Source organism: Arachis stenosperma, chromosome 9, assembly GCF_014773155.1.
Source record: "Arachis stenosperma cultivar V10309 chromosome 9, arast.V10309.gnm1.PFL2, whole genome shotgun sequence".
Classification (NCBI taxonomy): domain Eukaryota; kingdom Viridiplantae; phylum Streptophyta; class Magnoliopsida; order Fabales; family Fabaceae; genus Arachis; species Arachis stenosperma.
The window spans coordinates 74,923,446-74,947,166 of record NC_080385.1 but is presented as its reverse complement, the minus strand read 5'-3'; the positions used below and the strand labels follow the sequence as shown (position 1 = coordinate 74,947,166).

Here is a 23,721-nt window from a genome sequence, read left to right as displayed (position 1 = left end):
CTGGCGGAGCAGAAGGACGAAGCAGGCCGCCGAAGCAGAGGAAAGTAGAAGCACATACACGAGAGGAGGTGCCACGGTGGCCCAAAAGCAATTTAACGAAAGGGGGCGACGGCGGCAAAAGAGGTAATGCCCGCAGAAGGTTTGCCTTTTGTAATTCTTTCGATCTTCCATTATCTCTCTCTGTGAATTAACAAATTATTATTTTGTTTCTTCTGAGGTGCTTAAACAGTTACAAAATACTATTTTTTGTTGACAGTGATTACGGAAAGAGAAAGGAAAAGGAAAAGGAGAACCGGGGATGAATTAGGAAAGGAGAAGGAGAACATGGAAGGAAAAGAAAGAGAAAAATTGGGAAAGAAAAAAGGGACCGTGGAAAGAAATGGAAAAGGGGAACTGGGAATGGGGAAGGGAAAGGAGAATGGAAAGGGGAGCATGGAAGGGGTAGGGGAACGGGAAGGAGAATTGAGAAAAGGGTGGGGAAGGGGAAAGGAAGTGTGAAAGGGAAAGAGAGAAGGGGAGCGCAGAAGAGGAAGGGAAAGGAGAAGTGAAAAAGGGTTGGGAAGAGGAAAGGAAAAAGGAAACCGGGGAAGGGGGGAGGGGTGAATTTTTTTTTAAATATAAAACGACGTCGTTTTAGTCCTTTCTAGTGGCAAGGATGGACGAAAATTATTTTATAGACTACTATGAGTACCGGAGAACAATTTTGGGGACGAAAAAATTATTTTAAGGACTACTATGAGTCCCGGAGAATAATTTTAGGGATGAATTTGAGTAATTATTAACATCAGGGATCACTTTGAGGCTCGAGTGCAAGTTCAGGGACCGCTTTGAGACTTAACTCGTAGGAGTCGTCTCAGCCACGGTATACTCAGACTGATGTTTGTCAAACAAAGTAACTATGAAGCACCTCGAAAGGTTACCGTAGGATGACTCAGTAGCTTCTTGCAACACCTTTATCATAACCACTGCATCGGCCCTAACCAACAGATAGATCCTTGCACTAATTATGTGCTAATCGAGCTATTGATGGTCGCTTAAAATCGAAGTGGCTAGGTGATGAGCGGATAATTTGTACGCTTTTTGGCATTGTTTTTAGTATGTTTTTAGTATGATTTAGTTAGTTTTTAGTATATTTTTATTAGTTTTTAGTTAAAATTCACTTTTCTGGACTTTACTATGAGTTTGTGTGTTTTTCTGTGATTTCAGGTATTTTCTGGCTGAAATTGAGGGACCTGAGCAAAAATCTGATTCAGAGACTGAAAAGGACTGCAGATGCTGTTGGATTCTGACCTCCTTGCACTCAAAGTGGATTTTCTGGAGCTACAGAAGCCCAATTGGTGCGCTCTCAACGGCGTTGGAAAGTAGACATCCTGAGATTTCCATCAATATATGATAGTTCATACTTTGCCTAAGATTTGATGGCCCAAACCGGCGTTCAAAGTCACCTTGAGAATTCCCAGCGTTAAACGCTGGAACTGGCACCTAAGTGGGAGTTAAACGCCCAAACTGGCACAAAAGCTGGCGTTTAACTCCAAGAAGAGTCTCTACACGAAAATGCTTCATTGCTCAGTCTAAGCACACACCAAGTGGGCCCGGAAGTGGATTTTTATGTCATTTACTCACCTTTGTAATTCTTAAGCTACTAGTTCCCTATAAATAGGACCTTTTGCTATTGTATTTTTCATCTTTTGATCACTTTAGATCTCTAGATCATCTTTGGACATCTAGTTCTTAGATCATTGGGAGGCTGGCCTCACGGCCATGCCTAGACCTTGTTCTTATGTATTTTCAACGGTGGAGTTTCTACACACCATAGATTAAGGTGTGGAGCTCTGCTGTACCTCGAGTACTAATGCAATTACTATTGTTCTTCTATTCAATTCCGCTTGTTCTTATTCCAAGATATCACTTGTTCTTCAACTTGATGAATGTGATAATCCGTGACACTCATCATCATTCTCACCTATGAACGTGTGACTGACAACCACCTCCGTTCTACTTTAGATTGGGTGAATATCTCTTGGATTCCTGATACACGACGCATGGTTGATCGCCTGACAACCGAGCCAGCCATTCCGTGGGATCAGAGTCTTCGTGGTATAGGCCAGAACTGATGGTGGCATTCAAGAGAATCCGGAAGGTCTAACCTTGTCTGTGGTATTCTGAGTAGGATTCAATGATTGAATGACTGTGACGTGCTTCAAACTCGTGATTGTGGGGCGTTAGTGACAGACGCAAAAGAATCACTGGATTCTATTCTGACATGATCGAGAACCGACAGCTGGATAGCCGTGCTGTGACAGGGTGCGTTGAACATTTCCACTGAGAGGATGGGAGGTAGCCACTGACAACGGTGAAACCCTTGCATAAGCTTGCCATGGAAAGGAGTAAGAAGGATTGGATGAAGACAGTAGGAAAGCAGAGAGACGGAAGTGACAAAGCATCTCCATTCGCTTATCTGAAGTTCTCACCAATGAATTGCATAAGTATCTCTATCTTTATCTTTATGTTTTATTCATCATCTATACCCATTTGAGTCTGCCTGACTGAGATTTACAAGGTGACCATAGCTTGCTTCATACCAACAATCTCTGTGGGATCGACCCTTACTCGCGTAAGGTTTATTACTTGGACGACCCAGTACACTTGTTGGTTAGTTGTGCGAAGTTGTGTTTATGCCATGGTATTGAGCACCAAGTCTTTGGAGCCATTACTAGGGATTATTTGAGTTGTGAAAAGTAGTGATCACAATTTCGTGCACCAAGTTTTTGGCACCGTTACCGGGGATTGTTTCGAGTATGGACAACTGACGGTTCATCTTGTTGCTTAGATTAGGTATTTTTCAGAGTTCTTAAGAATGAATTCTAGTGTTTCAAAGTGATGATCTTATCATCACCAAAGCTGATTGATTCTCATCAATTTAGCTCTTGAATGCAATGTCATGCTGAAGCTTGGCTATCCATGTCTAATTCCTTTAGACTAAAGCTTTAGACTAACATTGCATGATTCCTGGAATTCTCATTAAGAATTTTGATACCTTTATTTTCTTTTTCCACTTAATTTTCGAAAAAAAAATCCAAAAAAAATTACAAAATCAATAAAAACCAAAAATATTTTATGTTTCTTGTTTGAGTCTAGTGTCTTATTTTAAGTTTGGTGTCTTGCATGCATTGTTTATTTGATCTTGGTTCTATTTTCAAGTCAATAATACAGAGAACTGAAGATTCAGTACATGCAGCAGAGGAATTATACAGAAAAAGCTGGGCGTTCAAAACGCCCAGTGAAGAAGGCAGACTGGCGTTTAAACGCCAGCCAGGGTACCTGGTTGGGCGTTTAACGCCCAAAAAGGTAGCGCATTGGGCGTTAAACGCCATAATGTGCACCATTCTGGGCGTTTAACGCCAGGATGGCACAAGAGGGAAGATTCTGTTTTTAATTCAAATTTTTTTCAAGTTTTCAAAGTTTTTCAAAATCAAATCTTTTTCAAATCATATCTTTTCAATAAAATCTTTTTCAAAATCAATTTCTTTCCTTTTTCAAAGATACTTGCTAACAATTAATGATTTGATTCAACATTTCAAGTATGTTACCTTTTCTGTTGAGGAAGGTTTAATGTTTGAATCATATCTTTTCTTGTTAGGCAAGTCATTAATTTTTAAAATTAAATCTTTTTAAAATTGTTTTCAAATCATATCATTTCAATCATATCTTTTTAAAACCATAACTTTTCAATCATATCTTTTTAATCACATCTTTTTCAAAGAAGTTTTCAATCATATCTTTTTAAATTCTAATTTCAAAATCTTTTTCAAAAATTACTTGATTTCTTTCCCACTCTTGGTTTTCAAAAATCAATTAAAGTTTTTCAAAATGTTTTTAAAATCTTTTTTATTTAATTTTCGAAATTTCTTCCCCTCTTCTCGCATCTTTCTATTTATGGAGTACCACTCCTCCTCAATGCACAATTCGAACTCTATCTGACTAAGTTCGAATTCTTCTACCTCTTTCTTCTAATTTTCTTTTTCTCTGACACCTCAAGGAATCTCTATACTGTGACATAGAGGATTCCATAGTTTCTTGTTCTCTTCTCTTTCATATGAGCAGGAGCAAAGACAAAAGCATTCTTGTTGAGGCTGACCCTGAACCTGAAAGGACCTTGAAGCGAAAGCTAAGAGAAGCTAAGGCACAACTCTCTGTAGACGACCTAACAGAAATCTTCAAAGAAGAAGAACCCATGGCAGCCGAAAACAACAACAATGCCAACAATGCAAGGAAGGTGCTGGGTGACTTTACTGCACCTACTCCCGACTTCTATGGGAGAAGCATCTCTATCCCTGCCATTGGAGCAAACAACTTTGAGCTTAAGCCTCAATTAGTTTCTCTAATGCAACAGAATTGTAATTTCCATGGACTTCCATTGGAAGATCCTCATTAGTTCTTAGCTGAATTCTTGCAAATCTGTGACACTGTCAAGACTAATGGGGTTGACCCTGAGGTCTACAGACTTATGCTATTCCCTTTTGCTGTAAGAGACAGAGCTAGGACATGGTTGGACTCACAACCTAAAGAAAGCCTGAACTCTTGGGAAAAGCTAGTCAATGCCTTCTTGGCAAAGTTCTTTCCACCTCAAAAATTGAGTAAGCTTAGAGTGGAAGTCCAAACCTTCAGACAGAAGGAAGGTGAATCCCTCTATGAAGCTTGGGAAAGATACAAACAATTAATCAGAAAGTGTCCCTCTGACATGCTTTCTGAATGGAGCATCATAGGTATTTCTATGATGGTCTCTCTGAACTATCAAGATGTCATTGGATAGCTCTGCTGGAGGATCTCTTCATTTGAAGAAGACGCCTGCAGAAGCTCAAGAGCTAATTGAAATGGTTGCAAATAACCAATTCATGTACACTTCTGAAAGGAATCTTGTGAACAATGGGACAAGTCAGAAGAAAGGAGTTCTTGAGATTGATACTCTGAATGCCATATTGGCTCAGAACAAAATATTGACTCAGCAAGTCAATTTGATTTCTCAAAGTCTGTCTGGAATGCAAAATGCACCTGGCAGTACTAAGGATGCTTCATCTGAAGAAGAAGCTTATGATCCTGAGAACCCTTCAATGGAAGAGGTGAATTACATGGGAGAACCCTATGGAAACACCTATAATTCTTCATGGAGAAATCATCCAAATCTCTCATGGAAGGATCAACAGAGACCTCAACAAGGTTTCAACAATAATAATGGTGGAAGAAACAGGTTTAGCAATGGCAAGCCTTTTCCATCATCTTCTCAGCAACAGACAGAGAAGTCTAAGCAGAACCCCTCTGACTTAGCAACTATGGTCTCTGATCTAATCAAAACCACTCAAAGTTTCATGACTGAAACAAGGTCCTCCATCAGGAATTTGGAGGCACAAGTGGGACAGCTGAGCAAGAAAATTACTGAACTCCCTCCTAGTACTCTCCCAAGCAATACAAAAGAAAATCCAAAAGGAGAGTGCAAGGCCATCAATATGGCCGAATTTGGAGAGGAGGAAGAGGAAGTGAACGCCACTGAGGAAGACCTCAGTGGACGTCCACTGGCCCCCAATGAGTTGCTCAATGAGGAACCATGGGAATCTGAGGCTCAAAATGAGACCATAGAGATTCCATTGGATTTATTTCTGCCATTCATGAGCTCTGATGAGTATTTTTCCTCTGAAGAGGATGAGTATGTCACTGAAGAGCAAGTTGCTAAATACCTTGGAGCAATCATGAAGCTAAATGACAAGTTATTTGGAAATGAGACTTGGGAGAACAAACCTCCTTTGCTCACCAAAGAACTGGAAGACTTGTCCAGGCAGAGATTACCTCAAAAGAGACAAGATCCTGGGAAGTTTTCAATACCTTGTACCATAGGCACCATGACCTTCAAGAAGGCTCTGTGTGACTTAGGGTCAAGTGTAAACCTCATGCCTCTCTCTGTAATGGAGAAGCTAGGGATCTTTGAGGTACAAGCTGCAAGAATCTCACTAGAGATGGCAGACAATTCAAAGAAACAAGCTTATGGACTTGTAGAGGATGTTCTGGTAAAGGTTGAAGACCATTACATCCCTGCTGATTTCATAGTCCTAGAGACTGGGAAGTGCATGGATGAATCCATCATCCTTGGCAGACCCTTCCTAGCCACAGCTAAGGCTGTGATTGATGTTGATAGAGGTGAATTGATCATTCAAGTGAATGAAGAACCCTTTGTGTTTAAGGCTCAAGGATATCCATCTGTCACCATAGAGAGGAAGCATGAAGAGCTTCTCTCAAAGCAGAGTCAAACAGAGCCCCCACAGTCAAACTCTAAGTTTGGTGTTGGGAGGCCACAACCAAACTCTAAGTTTGGTGTTGAACCCCCACATTCAAACTCTAAGTTTGGTGTTGGAAGGTTCCAACATTGCTCTGGGTATCTGTGAGGCTCCATGAGAGCCCTCTGTCAAGCTACTGACATTAAAGAAGCGCTTGTTGGGAGGCAACCCAATGTTATATTTTATCTATTTTCCTTTGTTATTTTATGTTTTCTGTAGGTTGATGATCATGAGAAGTCACTGATACGTAAAAATTAGATTTCACGTACAACTGGCAAGTATACCGGGTCGTATCAAGTAGTAAAACTCACTTAGAGTGAGGTCGATCCCACGGAGATTGGTAGAGTAAGCAACTTTAGTTAAATGGTAGATTTAGTTAAGCGAATAAGATTTTGATTTTGTGATTAATGTAACTTTTGAACATAAGTGCAGGAATTTAAATTGCAAGGAATTTAAGAACAAGACAATAGAAATATAATGAAGGTAAATGACGAAAACTTAAATTGCAAGAAACTTAAATGACATCAAAAGTAAATTGCAATAAAATAAAGTGCTGAATTCTAAAGAGCATAAGAGTAAATAGCAAGAAATAAAGAAACAGAATGTAAATGACAAGAATAATAAATTGCAAGAGTGTAGAAGGGGATTGGGAATGGGTAATCAAATAACTAGAGCAAGAGAAATGAGAATTAATGACAGAGAAGATCATTAGGGATCAGAGATGCTAATTTTCATGAATTGATGTTAGTCAAATCTTCCTCAATCATGGGTATAGATCCATGGCAAGTGGTTGATTGAACCCCAATCTCTTGGTGATTCAATCTCTCTCAACATAGCCAATTGCCACTCTCGTGATCTAATTGTTCATGAGAAGAGATGAAGCTTAAGTCTAATCCAGCCACACAATTCCCAGAATCTCAACCATGGAGAGTTACATCTCACATACTAACCAAGGTATATTGATTGAGAGAATCATGAAAGGATGAACTCTAAACTGAATTATGTGGCTCATTTCTCAAATTCACCACACAATTCTCATAGATTAACCCCTCTCTCGATGGTGGTTGAATCTTTGAAGAACAAGAGTTTCCTCTTTGGATCAACCTCATGAATTGAGGAGAAAAGAGGAGTTCATCAATCCATTGTAACTAGCAGAGCTCTTCCCCCTAATGAATGTGGGGTTTAGTGAGTCATTGCTCCAAATTCAACAACAATTGCCATAAATCAAAATTAAACTAAATGTAAAGGAAGAAGAAAAAGAAGAAGAAGAAGAAGAATGAAATGCTTGAAGATTAAGAAAATGAAGAAGAGAAGTTCCAAGATGAACCAAAATTGGTTCTCTGGGTCTTCTCTCGGAAGTACCACAAGAGTCTCTAATACAAGTGCTAAAAAGTGTGAAAAAGTTCTAAGTGTCAAAAAGTATCTAAAAGTGTAAAAGTCCCCTACAAGTACAAACTCAATCTCTATTTATACTAGTCCTAAAGCTCTTCCAAAGATCTTCACTTGGGTTAGCAATATGGGCTTCCTCTTTGTTGAATTCTTGGCTCCATTGGAGGTGTTTTGGCCTTTGTGATGAATAGGGGAAGTAGAGCAAGTTGGCACCAATTCTGGCCCATTGAGGGCGTTGTTGGCAATAACTCAGGCCTTAGTGCACGTTGGCAACGTGCATGCCAATTTCCTGGAAGTGAGTTTGAGACTTGGGCGTTGCTAGCCCAAGTTGTTGCAAACAACTTGCTCTTCTCTTCTTGGCCTTACTTTCATGCTAAATGTAGCCCAGAATTTGAGTGTCAACCTTCAGCTTCAATATGGACTATTATACATCATTGGAAAGCTCTTGATGTCTATTTTCTAATGCCACTGGAATCACCTCAATTGGACTTTCCTAGCTCAAGTTATGGTTCCTCAAAGAAGGTAAGGTCAATCTGCCAAGTTGTTGCCAAGTTGTTGTGAATAACGCACCCTCAACCCCAAGTTGGCAACGTGCTCGTGCCTAGCCTCCCAAGGCAGGGGCTTGAGGCTGGCGTTGTTGCAAAACACGCCCCTTAATGCACGTTGGCAACGTGCTCGATCCCACATCCAAGGCTCATCTCTAGCTCCCTTGAATTTCACTTCATGTTCTTGTTTTTAGGGTCTAAAGATGACTCTGGTTTGGCTTCAATTTTGTGCTCCACCATGGACTATTATATATGGTTGGAAAGCTCTAAATGTCAGCTTTCCAACGCAACTGGAAGCACTCAATTTGGATCTCTGTAGCTCAAGATATCTTCCATTGAAGTGGACATGTTCAGGCTGCCTTGTTTTGGTAAGTTGGCGTTGGCAACGCCCATCTAGCGTTGGCAACGTGAGTGGTGCAGCATTTGGGCGTTTGGAACGCTGGTTGGTGCACTTGTGGGCGTTGGCAACGTTGGTTGGTGCACTTGTGGGCGTTGGCAACTTGGTTGGCACCAAGACTTGGTGCCTAGCCAGAAACAATACTTTCCATGTTTGAGGCTCTAAATGAAGCCAACATTTGAACCTTCAAATGAACTCCAATTTCATATTGTGATATATGGTTGAAAAGCTCTTGATGTCTACTTTCCAATGCCACTGATTTCACCTCAATTGGAGTTTTCTAGCTCAAGATACACGTTCTTGAAGAGAGCATCCTCAAGCTGCCTGGGCGTTGTTGCCCAAGTTGTTGGCAAACACGCCAGCAACAACGCCAGGCTCTTCTTCAACTTGGCTTGGGCGTTGCCAACTTGGTGTTGGCGTTGGCAACGTGCTACTCTTCCCCTGGTGGCTTCCCCTGATGGCTCCTGGCGTTGCCAACTTGCTGCTCAAGTTGGCAACTTGCAATGCTTCATTTCCTTGCTCTTGGGGCTTAAGTTTCCCTCTGATTTGAGCTTCCATTCCTTGCCACATTATGGACTATTGTATATCGTTGGAAAGCTCTTGATGTCAGCTTCTCAACGCAATTGGAATCATGCCAATTGGATCCTTGTGGTTCAAGATATTCATCCTTGAAGAAGGGAAGGTCAGGTTGCAATTTCCGCTGATTGTGCACTAGCACGTTGCCAACTTGGTTTCCAAGTTGCCAACGTGCTACACCTCCTGGCAGCACCACTTTGGGCGTTGGCAACTTGGAAACCAAGTTGCCAACGTGCTCTCTCATCTTGGTTGCATCAATTGGGCGTTGCCAACTTGAGGATCAAGTTGGCAACATATATCTCCTTCTTGCTCCAAGATTTCCTTGCATCATTGTCTTCTTGCTTCATCACCTATCATAAACCAAAGAGCTTTTCTCAAAGTTTTGCCATCTCATGCATTAAATTTCAAGGAAATCATTCACCTTAATTTGCATGTAAGCTTCTTGAATCATTTGCATGGATTATGTCCATTTTCACTAAATTCTTGGTTCATGAATGCATGGAGGAAAAGTTCACAAATTTGTCTATTTATTTCAAAGAAAGTGAATGAACCTAAGCTAAAACTAACTAAACTAACTAGTTAAAATGGCAAATATGCGAATGCATCACAACACCAAACTTAAACCTTGCTTGTCCTCAAGCAAGAAAAGAATCATGCAATAGAGATTGACAATCCAAGGTTAGAAGAACAGCAAGTTAATGTTCATGGCAAGCTAGTTTTCTATGCATGCTACAATCACAAAAGAAATGTAAATGATTGATGCTTCTATCTAGCTCACTTTATGAAATCTTTTTCTTATAATTCTTCCTTGAAATAAGCTTTTGATTTTTCTTATTAGCTTCTCCTTTTGGGTGCTTTGCCCCATGAGTTAATAACAAAGCTACGATTCTAAATGCTTTGTTTTCAAGTATTACCACTTGATACATAAGCACCACAAGCATTTAATTAGAGGACTTCATTAGGCTCATTTTTTCTTTTCTTTTCTTGACTCTCTAATCATTGATGCTCAGAACCTTGAGCTTTGAGGGAGTGCTTTTGCACTTGAGCCTAGCCTTGACTTCTAAGTGTTTTGTTTTCAAGCATTTTACTTGATACATAAACACCACAAGTACATAACAATGAAATTGTCATTGGTACTCAGAGCCTTCAACTTTCTCATTCTTTCCCTTTTTCTTTTCTTTGCCTCTTCTTTTTTTTCAAGGTTTTCATGATTTCAAAAGATTTCACAAAATGTCCTAGATGAAAACTTCAATTAAATAAAATCTAATGTACTTGAGCAATAATCAAACATACTAGCCTTCCAATACTTGTATGCACATGCTTAGTTCTTCTTTAATTCCTTGTTTGTTTATGATCATGATGCTTTATTACTTTTGAATTCACAAAACTCAAGTTGGTAGTCATAATGCCACAGCAGCATATTGCAATTTAGAAATCAAACTATGCCCATTCATATCTCACATGTATACAGAGAAGGTAATAAGACAATCATGCAATTTAAAGTGCTGGAAACAAATGAGAGAAAAAAAAGAACTTTACAACCTTGTAATTTATCTTCTCTATTGTTGTCCTTTTCCTCCTTTTCTTTCCCTTCCCACACCAAACTTAGAATGATTGCTTGTCCTCAAGCAACAATTAGAACCGTGGCTATGGGGCTAAGATAGATCATGAATGTCTTACACAATGAAACATTAGTAGCACATGTGTTTCAAGCAAACAAAATTAAAGATAACAATTAAGGCACAAGAGACAGAGACATTTTGATTGCAAACTTAAGAAGGTGAGCACAATACATTGCATAAAAGATAAGTGGCACACCAAACTTAGTGTGACACTTTCACTTGGAATTAATGCAAGTATCCAGTAAAGATTGGAAACAAATTTTGTTGCATAGCAACACCAAACTTAGAATGCAATCATATGTCAATTTATTTGAATTAAAACTAAGCAAATGAAACTGTTGTATTGTTAAATACAATCACCAAGCTAAGAATCTGTCATGAATAAGGATCTCTTGGTAATGTATTAACAAAAACAGTTAATAAGCAAACTAAATGAAAGCATTTAAAGATAGAAAAATAACTAAAGCAAGTAGAATGCAAAAGTGTCAAATCAAAAGAGAAAACTAAAACTGCAGAGGCATCATGATTATGCAGACAAGTAGTGTTGCTTGAATAAATTGCATAGAACATAAATGGCACACCAAACTTAGAATCTTGGTGTGTCACTTTCATTTTTGATTTGATGCAATCATCCAAAAAGATTGAAAACAATTTGTTGCAAGGCAACACCAAACTTAAAATGTAACCATATGCCAATTTATTGAATTTAAATAAAACAAAGAACGAAAACAAAGCAGAGAAGAGAAATTATACCTGTGGTTGACATGTTGTTCACTTTCTTCCTCTTCTTCCAGTTTGTTAATAGGAATGACCTTAAGGGGGGAGAAGATTCAGCTAGTGTCCCCTGTCTTGGCCTCTCCTCAGCAAACTTTCTTTTGTTAATGGCTTGATTGAGCTTGCTTGCTGGATCATGGGGAGGATTGCTTGTGGTTGACCCTTTTTTCTTCATGAATGTTGTCCTTGGTAGCTTGGTCACAATCCTCTTCTTGGTGCTTTTGTTAATTGCCTTCACTTCCTTGAATCCAAGTCTTGGTGGTTGTGTGATTGTTGGAGTCTTCTTTTCATCAAAAGCCTTTTGTATTGGTGGTTCCATGAGCCCTTCCTTCATGTGATTTTCTGCTTCACTTGAGTGTGAATTCTCTGGAATGACTTCCTCACGTTCATGCTCTTCCACTCCTTTCTTTGCACCCAACATTTGCTTTAATAGCTCTATCATGGAGGAGGTTTGTTGATCTTCCCAACATTTCTTCATCTCCTCTTCATACCTTTCAATCATGGTTTCAAGTGTTGAGGCGTTTTGGTCCAGGGAAGTTTGTGAGAGTTGTGAGTCTTCATGTTCTCTTGTCATCTCAAGTGCAATTTCAGGTTCAACCACCTCTACCTCATTTTCATTGAAATTTCTCTTGTCACAGAGGCTTCCTCATCTTGCTTTTCCACTTCCTCACCCACAAATTTGTCTTCCTCTGTACTGTTTGATGGTTCTAAGTTCCTCTTTGTTTGCTCTAAGGACCCATTTATCTGCTCGAGGATGGTTTCTTCCCAAGATGGGGATTTTGTGTAAAATTCCACTAATTTTCTCTGTATTTCAATGCCTTCAAGGTATTCCTCATCTGTTAATTCAAGAGATGAAGGTTGAGAGTAATTTTGGTGACGTGAATGTGTTGTGGTGAAGTTGTGTTGAGGGGTGTGGAATAAGTTGTGTGATTGATGGGATGAATGGTATGGATTTTGGAGGAAACTTTGTGTTGAGGCATACTCAAGTGGTGAAGAATTTTGATATGAAAAATTTGGAGGTGAGGTTGGATAATTAAGAGGTGCTGGCTCATGATGAATGGGATAAGAAACATTGAATTCTCCTTGGTTTGGTCCTTCCCAATCACAATTTGGATAGTTGTCCCATTCATAGGAGTATGAATCATTCTGTGTTCTTGTGAAGCATCCCATTTGGTTTGATTGCTCAAACCCCATCATTCCTTGGTCTTGATTTTCCCAACCACAATTAGTATGGTAACTTGAATCATTTTGTGGTGGTGGAAAATACCCCATGTAACTTTCTTGATCATTATGTGACCTTGGGGCATATCCCATTTGGGTTGATTGCTCATGATCCATCATTTCTTGTTGATATTCCCATCCACCATAAGGATAATGATATGAATCATTTTGTGGTGGTGGTTGGTATCCCATATGATTCTCTTGCTCATCTTGTGTCTCTGAGGCAAATCTCCATGGATTGGAGTGCTCAGAATTTGTATTTTCTTGGTGATATTCCCAACCACCATTAGAATAGTCAATTGGTGATGGTGGGTGATATCCCAGAAAATTTGTTTGATCACAAGATAAGTTGAACTCCATTTGAATTTTGTAACACACCACACCAAATAAAATTGAAACTCATGTCAGAGAGAAGAATTTCTTAGTGAGGCAATAACTCAAACACCTTAGTGTCAAAAAGAAAACAAAAAATTAAAAGAACTGTACAAAGAAAAAAATTGCTTAATCTAAACTACCATTCACTTAATCATTGTCAATCTTTTCCAATCCCCGGCAACGGCGCCAAAAACTTGATACGTAAAAATTAGATTTCACGTACAACCGGCAAGTATACCGGGTCGTATCAAGTAGTAAAACTCACTTAGAGTGAGGTCGATCCCACGGAGATTGGTAGAGTAAGCAACTTTAGTTAAATGGTAGATTTAGTTAAGCGAATAAGATTTTGATTTTGTGATTAATGTAACTTTTGAACATAAGTGCAGGAATTTAAATTGCAAGGAATTTAAGAACAAGACAATAGAAATATAATGAAGGTAAATGACGGAAACTTAAATTGCAAGAAACTTAAATGACATCAAAAGTAAATTGCAATAAAATAAAGTGCTGAATTCTAAAGAGCATAAGAGTAAATAGCAAGAAATAAAGAAACAGAATGTAAATGACAAGAATAATAAATTGCAAGAGTGTAGAAGGGGATTGGGAAATGGGTAATCAAATAACTAGAGCAAGAGAAATGAGAATTAATGACAGAGAAGATCATTAGGGATCAGAGATGCTAATTTTCATGAATTGATGTTAGTCAAATCTTCCTCAATCATGGGTATAGATCCATGGCAAGTGGTTGATTGAACCCCAATCTCTTGGTGATTCAATCTCTCTCAACATAGCCAATTGCCACTCTCGTGATCTAATTGTTCATGAGAAGAGATGAAGCTTAAGTCTAATCCAGCCACACAATTCCCAGAATCTCAACCATGGAGAGTTACATCTCACATACTAACCAAGGTATATTGATTGAGAGAATCATGAAAGGATGAACTCTAAACTGAATTATGTGGCTCATTTCTCAAATTCACCACACAATTCTCATAGATTAACCCCTCTCTCGATGGTGGTTGAATCTTTGAAGAACAAGAGTTTCCTCTTTGGATCAACCTCATGAATTGAGGAGAAAGAGGAGTTCATCAATCCATTGTAACTAGCAGAGCTCTTCCCCCTAATGAATGTGGGGTTTAGTGAGTCATTGCTCCAAATTCAACAACAATTGCCATAAATCAAAATTAAACTAAATGTAAAGGAAGAAGAAAAAGAAGAAGAAGAAGAAGAATGAAATGCTTGAAGATTAAGAAAATGAAGAAGAGAAGTTCCAAGATGAACCAAAATTGGTTCTCTGGGTCTTCTCTCGGAAGTACCACAAGAGTCTCTAATACAAGTGCTAAAAAGTGTGAAAAAGTTCTAAGTGTCAAAAAGTATCTAAAAGTGTAAAAGTCCCCTACAAGTACAAACTCAATCTCTATTTATACTAGTCCTAAAGCTCTTCCAAAGATCTTCACTTGGGTTAGCAATATGGGCTTCCTCTTTGTTGAATTCTTGGCTCCATTGGAGGTGTTTTGGCCTTTGTGATGAATAGGGGAAGTAGAGCAAGTTGGCACCAATTCTGGCCCATTGATGGGCGTTGTTGGCAATAACTCAGGCCTTAGTGCACGTTGGCAACGTGCATGCCAATTTCCTGGAAGTGAGTTTGAGACTTGGGCGTTGCTAGCCCAAGTTGTTGCAAACAACTTGCTCTTCTCTTCTTGGCCTTACTTTCATGCTAAATGTAGCCCAGAATTTGAGTGTCAACCTTCAGCTTCAATATGAGCTATTATACATCATTGGAAAGCTCTTGATGTCTATTTTCTAATGCCACTGGAATCACCTCAATTGGACTTTCCTAGCTCAAGTTATGGTTCCTCAAAGAAGGTAAGGTCAATCTGCCAAGTTGTTGCCAAGTTGTTGTGAATAACGCACCCTCAACCCCAAGTTGGCAACGTGCTCGTGCCTAGCCTCCCAAGGCAGGGGCTTGAGGCTGGCGTTGTTGCAAAACACGCCCCCTTAATGCACGTTGGCAACGTGCTCGATCCCACATCCAAGGCTCATCTCTAGCTCCCTTGAATTTCACTTCATGTTCTTGTTTTTAGGGTCTAAAGATGACTCTGGTTTGACTTCAATTTTGTGCTCCACCATGGACTATTATATATGGTTGGAAAGCTCTAAATGTCAGCTTTCCAACGCAACTGGAAGCACTCAATTTGGATCTCTGTAGCTCAAGATATCTTCCATTGAAGTGGACATGTTCAGGCTGCCTTGTTTTGGTAAGTTGGCGTTGGCAACGCCCATCTAGCGTTGGCAACGTGAGTGGTGCAGCATTTGGGCGTTTGGAACGCTGGTTGGTGCACTTGTGGGCGTTGGCAACGTTGGTTGGTGCACTTGTGGGCGTTGGCAACTTGGTTGGCACCAAGACTTGGTGCCTAGCCAGAAACAATACTTTCCATGTTTGAGGCTCTAAATGAAGCCAACATTTGAACCTTCAAATGAACTCCAATTTCATATTGTGATATATGGTTGAAAAGCTCTTGATGTCTACTTTCCAATGCCACTGATTTCACCTCAATTGGAGTTTTCTAGCTCAAGATACACGTTCTTGAAGAGAGCATCCTCAAGCTGCCTGGGCGTTGTTGCCCAAGTTGTTGGCAAACACGCCAGCAACAACGCCAGGCTCTTCTTCAACTTGGCTTGGGCGTTGCCAACTTGGTGTTGGCGTTGGCAACGTGCTACTCTTCCCCTGGTGGCTTCCCCTGATGGCTCCTGGCGTTGCCAACTTGCTGCTCAAGTTGGCAACTTGCAATGCTTCATTTCCTTGCTCTTGGGGCTTAAGTTTCCCTCTGATTTGAGCTTCCATTCCTTGCCACATTATGGACTATTGTATATCGTTGGAAAGCTCTTGATGTCAGCTTCTCAACGCAATTGGAATCATGCCAATTGGATCCTTGTGGTTCAAGATATTCATCCTTGAAGAAGGGAAGGTCAGGTTGCAATTTCCGCTGATTGTGCACTAGCACGTTGCCAACTTGGTTTCCAAGTTGCCAACGTGCTACACCTCCTGGCAGCACCACTTTGGGCGTTGGCAACTTGGAAACCAAGTTGCCAACGTGCTCTCTCATCTTGGTTGCATCAATTGGGCGTTGCCAACTTGAGGATCAAGTTGGCAACATATATCTCCTTCTTGCTCCAAGATTTCCTTGCATCATTGTCTTCTTGCTTCATCACCTATCATAAACCAAAGAGCTTTTCTCAAAGTTTTGCCATCTCATGCATTAAATTTCAAGGAAATCATTCACCTTAATTTGCATGTAAGCTTCTTGAATCATTTGCATGGATTATGTCCATTTTCACTAAATTCTTGGTTCATGAATGCATGGAGGAAAAGTTCACAAATTTGTCTATTTATTTCAAAGAAAGTGAATGAACCTAAGCTAAAACTAACTAAACTAACTAGTTAAAATGGCAAATATGCGAATGCATCAGTCACAAAAATCAATTGAAAAAGCAAAAACAAAATGAAAAATAGGAAGAAAAACAGCACACCCTGGAGGAAGAACCTACTGGCGTTTAAACGCCAGTAAGGCTAGCAGATGGGCATTTAACGCCCAGTCTGGCACCATTCTGGGCGTTTAACGCCAGAAAGGGGCACCAGACTGGCGTTAAATGCCAGAAAAGGGCAAGCACTTGGCATTAAACGCCAAAAATGGGCACCATCCCGGCGTTTAACGCCAGAATTGGCTCAAAACGCATTTTTGCATGCCATTTGGTGCAGGGATGACTTTTCCTTGACACCTCAGGATATATGGACCCCACAGGATCCCCACCAACCCCACCACCCTCATTCTTCTTCACCCATTCACCAATCACCTCAATACCTCTTTCCCAAAAACCCTTCACCTATCAAATCACATCTTTCTCTTCACCACTCACATCCATCCTTCATAAAACCCCACCTACCTCACCATTCAAATTCAAACCACTTTCCCCCCCAAACCCACCCATAATGGCCAAACCCTACCCCCTCCCCTCACCCCTATATAAATCCATCTTCACTCCTTCATTTTCACACACCCTAAACACTACTTCTTCCCCCTTTGGCCGAACCACATAGCCTCCTCCATCTCCTCCATTTTCTTCTTCTTCTACTCTTTCTTCTTTTCCTCGAGGACGAGCAAACCTTTTAAGTTTGGTGTGGTAAAAGCATTACTTTTTGTTTTTCCATAACCATTTATGGCATCCAAGGCCGGAGAAACCTCTAGAAAGAGGAAAGGGAAGGCAAAAGCTTCCACCTCCGAGTCATGGGAGATGGAGAGATTCATCTCAAGGGTGCATCAAGACCACTTCTATGAAGTTGTGGCCTTAAAGAAGGTGATCCCCGAGGTCCCTTTCAAACTCAAAAAGAGTGAATATCCGGAGATCTGACACGAGATTCGAAGAAGAGGTTGGGAAGTTCTCACCAACCCCATTCAACAAGTCAGAATCTTAATGGTTCAAGAGTTCTATGCCAATGCATGGATCACCAAGAACCATGATCAAAGTGTGAACCCGGACAAGAATTGGCTTACAATCGTTCGGGGGAAATACTTAGATTTTAGTCCGGAAAATGTGAGGTTGGCATTCAACTTGCCCATGATGCAAGGAGATGAACATCCCTACACAAGAAGGGTCAACTTTGATCAAAGGTTAGACCAAGTCCTCACTGACATTTGTGAAGAGGGCGCCCAATGGAAGAGAGATTCAAGAGGGAAGCCGGTTCAATTAAGAAGGCACGACCTCAAGCCCGTGGCTAGGGGATGGTTGGAGTTTATCCAACGCTCAATCATTCCCACTAGCAACCGGTCTGAAGTTACTCTAGACCGGGCCATCATGATTCATAGCATCATGATTGGAGAAGAAGTAGAAGTTCATGAGGTTATAGCCCAAGAACTCTATAAGGTGGCGGACAAGTCCTCTACCTTGGCAAGGTTAGCCTTTCCTCATCTCATTTGTCACCTCTGTTATTCAGTTGGAGTGGACATAGAAGGAGACATCCTCATTGATGAGGACAAGCCCATCACTAAGAAAAGGATGGAGCAAACAAGAGACCCCACTCATCATGAAATCCCTGAGATGCCTCAAGGGATGCACTTTCCTTCACAAAACTATTGGGAGCAAATCAACACCTCCCTAGGAGAATTGAGTTCCAATATGGGACAACTAAGGGTGGAGCACCAAGAACATTCCATCCTCCTCCATGAAATTAGAGAAGATCAAAGAATCATGAGAGAGGAGCAACAAAGGCAAGGAAGAGATATTGAGGAGCTCAAGCACTCCATAAGACCTTCAAGAGGAAGAACAAGCCGCCATCACTAAGGTGGACCCGTTCTTTAATCTCCTTGTTCTTTATTTTTCTGTTTTTCGAATTTCTAAGCTTATGTTTATCTATGTTTGTGTCTTATGATCATTAGTGTCTTAGTGTCTATGCCTTAAAGTTATGAATGTCCAATGAATCCATCACCTTTCTTAAATGAAAACTGTTTTTATTACAAAAGAACAAGAAGTATAGGATTTCGAATTCATCTTTAAAACTAGCTTAATTAGTTTGATGTGGTGACAATACTTTTTGTTTTTTGAATGTATGCTTGAACAGTGCATATGTCTTTTGAATTTGTTATTCATGAATGTTAAAATTGTTGGCTCTTGAAAGAATGATGAAAAAGGAGACATGTTACTGAGGATCTGTAAAATCATAAAAATGATTCTTGAAGCAAGAAAAAGCAGTGAATACAAAAAAAAAGGGAGAAAAACGGAAAAAAAAAGAAAGAGCAAGCAGAAGAAGCCAATAGCCCTTTAAACCAAAAAGCAAGGGTAATAAAAAGGATCCAAGGCTTTGAGCATCAGTGGATAGGAGGGCCTACAGGAATAACATCCTGGCCTAAGCGGCTAAACCAAGCTGTCCCTAACCATATGCTTGTGGCGTGAAGGTGTCAAGTGAAATCTTGAGACTGAGTGGTTAAAGTCGTGATCCAAGGTAAAAAGAGTGTGCTTAAGAACCCTGGACACCTCTAATTGGGGACTCTAGCAAAGCTGAGTCACAATCTGAAAAGGTTCACCCAATTATGTGTCTGTGGCATGTATGTATCCGGTGGTAATATTGGAAAATAGAGTGCTTTGGGCCACGGCCAAGACTCAATAAGTAGCTGTGTTCAAGAATCATCATACTTAACTAGGAGAATCAATAACACTATCTGGATTCTGAGTTCCTAAAGAAGCCAATCATTCTGAATTTCAAAGGATAAAGTGAGATGCCAAAACTGTTCGGAGGCAAAAAGCTACTAGTCCCGCTCATCTAATTTGGAGCTAAGTTTCATTGATAATTTGGAGTCTATAGTATATTCTCTTCTTTTTATCTTATTTGATTTTCAGTTGCTTGGGGACAAGCAACAATTTAAGTTTGGTGTTGTGATGAGCAGATAATTTGTACGCTTTTTGGCATTATTTTTAGTATGTTTTTAGTATGATTTAGTTAGTTTTTAGTATATTTTTATTAGTTTTTAGTTAAAATTCACTTTTCTAGACTTTACTATGAGTTTGTGTGTTTTTCTATGATTTCAGGTATTTTCTGGCTGAAATTGAGGGACCTGAGCAAAAATCTGATTCAGAGACTGAAAAGGACTGCAGATGCTGTTGGATTCTGACCTCCCTTCACTCAAAGTGGATTTTCTGGAGCTACAGAAGCCCAATTGGCACGCTCTCAACGGCGTTGAAAAGTAAACATCCTGGGCTTTCCAGCAATATATGATAGTCCATACTTTGCCCAAGATTTGTTGGCCCAAACCGGCGTTCAAAGTCACCTTCAGAATTCCCAGCGTTAAACGCCGGAACTGGCACCTAAGTGGGAGTTAAACGCCCAAACTGGCACAAAAGCTGGCGTTTAACTCCAAGAAGAGTCTCTACACAAAAATGCTTCATTGCTCAGCCCAAGCACACACCAAGTGGGCCCGGAAGTGGATTTTTATGTCATTTACTCACCTTTGTAATTCTTAAGCTACTAGTTCCCTATAAATAGGACCTTTTGCTATTGTATTTTTCATCTTTTGATCACCTTAGATCTCTAGATCATCTTTGGACATCTAGTTCTTAGATCATTGGGAGGCTGGCCTCACGGCCATGCCTAGACCTTGTTCTTATGTATTTTCAACGGTGGAGTTTCTACACACCATAGATTAAGGTGTGGAGCTCTGCTGTACCTCGAGTACTAATGCAATTACTATTGTTCTTCTATTCAATTCCGCTTGTTCTTGTTCCAAGATATCACTCGTTCTTCAACTTGATGAATGTGATGATCTGTGACACTCATCATCATTCTCACCTATGAACATGTGACTGACAACCACCTCCGTTCTACTTTAGATTGGGTGAATATCTCTTGGATTCCTGATACACGACGCATGGTTGATCGCCTGACAACCGAGCGCTCGCCTGACAACCGAGCCAGCCATTCCGTGAGATCAGAGTCTTCGTGGTATAGGCCAGATATGATGGCGGCATTCAAGAGAATCCGGAAGGTCTAACCTTGTCTGTGGTATTCTGAGTAGGATTCAATGATTGAATGACTGTGACGTGCTTCAAACTCGCGATTGTGGGGCGTTAGTGACAGACGCAAAAGAATCACTGAATTCTATTCCGACATGATCGAGAACCGACAGCTGGATAGCCGTGCCGTGACAGGGTGCGTTGAACATTTCCACTGAGAGGATGGGAGGTAGCCACTGACAACGGTGAAACCCTTGCATAAGCTTGCCATGGAAAGGAGTAAGAAGGATTGGATGAAGACAGTAGGAAAGCAGAGAGACGGAAGGGACAAAGCATCTCCATTCGCTTATCTGAAGTTCTCACCAATGAATTGCATAAGTATCTCTATCTTTATCTTTATGTTTTATTCATCATCTATACCCATTTGAGTCTGCCTGACTGAGATTTACAAGGTGACCATAGCTTGCTTCATACCAACAAACTCTGTGGGATCGACCCTTACTCGCGTAAGGTTTATTACTTGGACGACCCAGTACACTTGCTGGTTAGTTGTGCGAAGTTGTGTTTATGCCATGGTATTGAGCACCAAGTCTTTGGAGCCATTACTAGGGATTATTTAAGTTGTGAAAATAGTGATCACAATTTCGTGCACCACTAGGCAAGTGTGGGCTCCGTTGTACCTTCTAACCTCCCAGTTACCCTTACACTGCCGAAGTGCCACGCGAATCTTCCACGTGCAGCCGTTTCCAAACTCCTTGCATCTCCCAACATACTTCAGATGATCTGATTCCATAACTCGATACTGAACTCCACGACGAATTCTATAATCCTTAACACTCATCATAGCTTTCTCCTTAGTCTAGAAAGATTGGCCAATCTAAAATTTCCCAGAAGTATTGCCCTCGTGTAATCCTTGGCCTCCGAAGGTGTGTGCCTCATCTTGTTGTTGACTCACTGCTTCGAAGTTCAGCGTTAAGAAATGCGGCAGTTGTTGGTAGGACCCAGAACTAGATGGCCCTTGAGCTGCTGGTGGGGCCACTGGCGTCTCCTTCTCACTATCCCCCGATATGTGATCGAGCTCGTCGTCCGAATCATCTTCCCGCATCGCGTCTTCAACGTGATCCGGATGACCACCACTAACAAAACCAGTAATCAAACCAGGTGACCTAGCTGCCGATGCTAGAACAAGTGAAAGTGCCGCTAAGAGACAACCTGATGCAACGACAGGCATTGAAGTAGAAGCACCCCCACCGTCGTCGACTGAGTATTTAGCGCAGAAGCCCCAGAACTATCGAAACAGTCTTCCAACTTGGCAAACAACTCGTGTATTCTCACCTCCGAAAAACTCCGCCGACAATGAAACAAGATCTTCATGTCTTCATCCGACCCTATCACAAATGTTTCATACTGTACATCACTTGACACAGCTGCCATCAGAATCTTGTAGAACACCTTCTTCATCAGCTCGACCACATACAACCCTGCCTTCTGCAATATGTTCCTCTTTAGATCTGACAAAGTATCTATCGAATGGATAAAAACGCTCAGCGGTTCTTTATCAGTGAACTTAACACCATGCCTATTACTTTTTTTTTATTTTACCAGAGCAATAGACTAGAACTAACAAGCTCTCCTCACTATCCATTTGTGAAAGTGTGAAAATGACTCTCCTCAAATGCCCCACTCTCTATCTTGAGTGGTATGTATAGGCGAATTTGACAAAGCATAAACCGCTAGACCCCTGTAGCAGTTTATGCACGTTTGCAAATCACACAAAACCGCGACACTCCTACCACGGATTATGTGATGCTTTGCTTTGAACGTAAACTGCGACACCCCTGTAGCGGATTACGTGCATTCGTAAACCGTGGGACTCTTGTCGCAGTTTACATAGTTTATGAAAAAAATGCATTTCAGTATTCATTTTACAAAATATGTATTCTGGTAAATTTGGATGCCTGTTTATTTTTTATGCTAAATTGCCCTAAAAATTTTGACAGCGAATATTAATACAAAGAAAAAATTAAAAAGCTATTAATTATAACTTCATCTAAAAAATAAATCTAATATTAATTATATATTTGTAGATTAAAGATACGTAAGTTTGGTATAACATTGTAAAAAACAGGCTACCATAAAAGTGAATAAATTATAAAAAGTTAATCGTAAAACAAAAGTATTTAGCTAAAAAATAATACATCAAGCCCTAAACAAATGGATATCATTAAGCATTAAAAAAAATCACATAATGACCAAATATTAGTAAATAAGCATTTGGCAAATATTTATGATTTTACAAATAAATTATAAGATACAAAATATAGAATTTAGTACAACAGTTTTTAATTAAGATAAATGAGAGAAAACAATAAACAAAAACAATTTCAATTCATAAGAAAATAAATAAATTTCAACAACTATAAGATTAATTAAGAAACTAACAAAACTACAAAAGTAAAAAAAATAAATAAGAACAAAGAAACCAAACAAAAAATATTTCAAAGGGTTTAAAAAAATAATGTACAGAACGTTAAAAAAAAAATCACAACAGTGAAAAAAGATGATATAGCTCGTATTTACAATCGAAGAGTGAAACGAAAAGTTTTTACCATTTGTGATTCAGTCATGAAAGTTATTTAACCAAAAGATAAGTATAACATCTTTATTACCTGAATGTCACGTTTTTGGCTGTGCCACTCTGATAACTAAGATATTACCACGACTTCTATACTTAATAAAATAGGAGTCTTTAACTCGAATACTGGATCACTATATCTTTGAAAAACCGAATGTTCTTTTTACTTGAAAACAAACATATATATATATATATATATATATATATATTCTTTTACAAATAACTTATAAATATACATACATATTACATATCATTACAATTCTAATCCCTCTCACAAATATAATAATAAAGGCGTGAAAAAACTATAATTGTATATACAATAATCTAGAATGCAATCAGATGCTCAAAAACCCTTAAA

General features: G+C 39.8%; 1 protein-coding gene and 1 non-coding gene across 2 annotated transcripts; both read right to left on the bottom strand.

The window, feature by feature from the left end:
* Positions 1-834: 834 nt before the first annotated feature.
* On the bottom strand, positions 835-22,373 carry LOC130949618 (uncharacterized). Its single transcript, XM_057878287.1, has 5 exons — positions 22,331-22,373; positions 22,064-22,251; positions 21,684-22,016; positions 21,409-21,587; positions 835-976 (listed from the first exon to the last, which is right to left on the bottom strand). The coding sequence occupies exons 1-5, from the start codon at positions 22,371-22,373 to the stop codon at positions 835-837; spliced, it is 885 nt and encodes a 294-aa protein (XP_057734270.1).
* On the bottom strand, positions 4,640-4,747 carry LOC130953520 (small nucleolar RNA R71). The gene has a single exon (XR_009075689.1). It is a non-coding gene; the product is annotated as a small nucleolar RNA R71 (small nucleolar RNA).
* Positions 22,374-23,721: the final 1,348 nt, after the last annotated feature.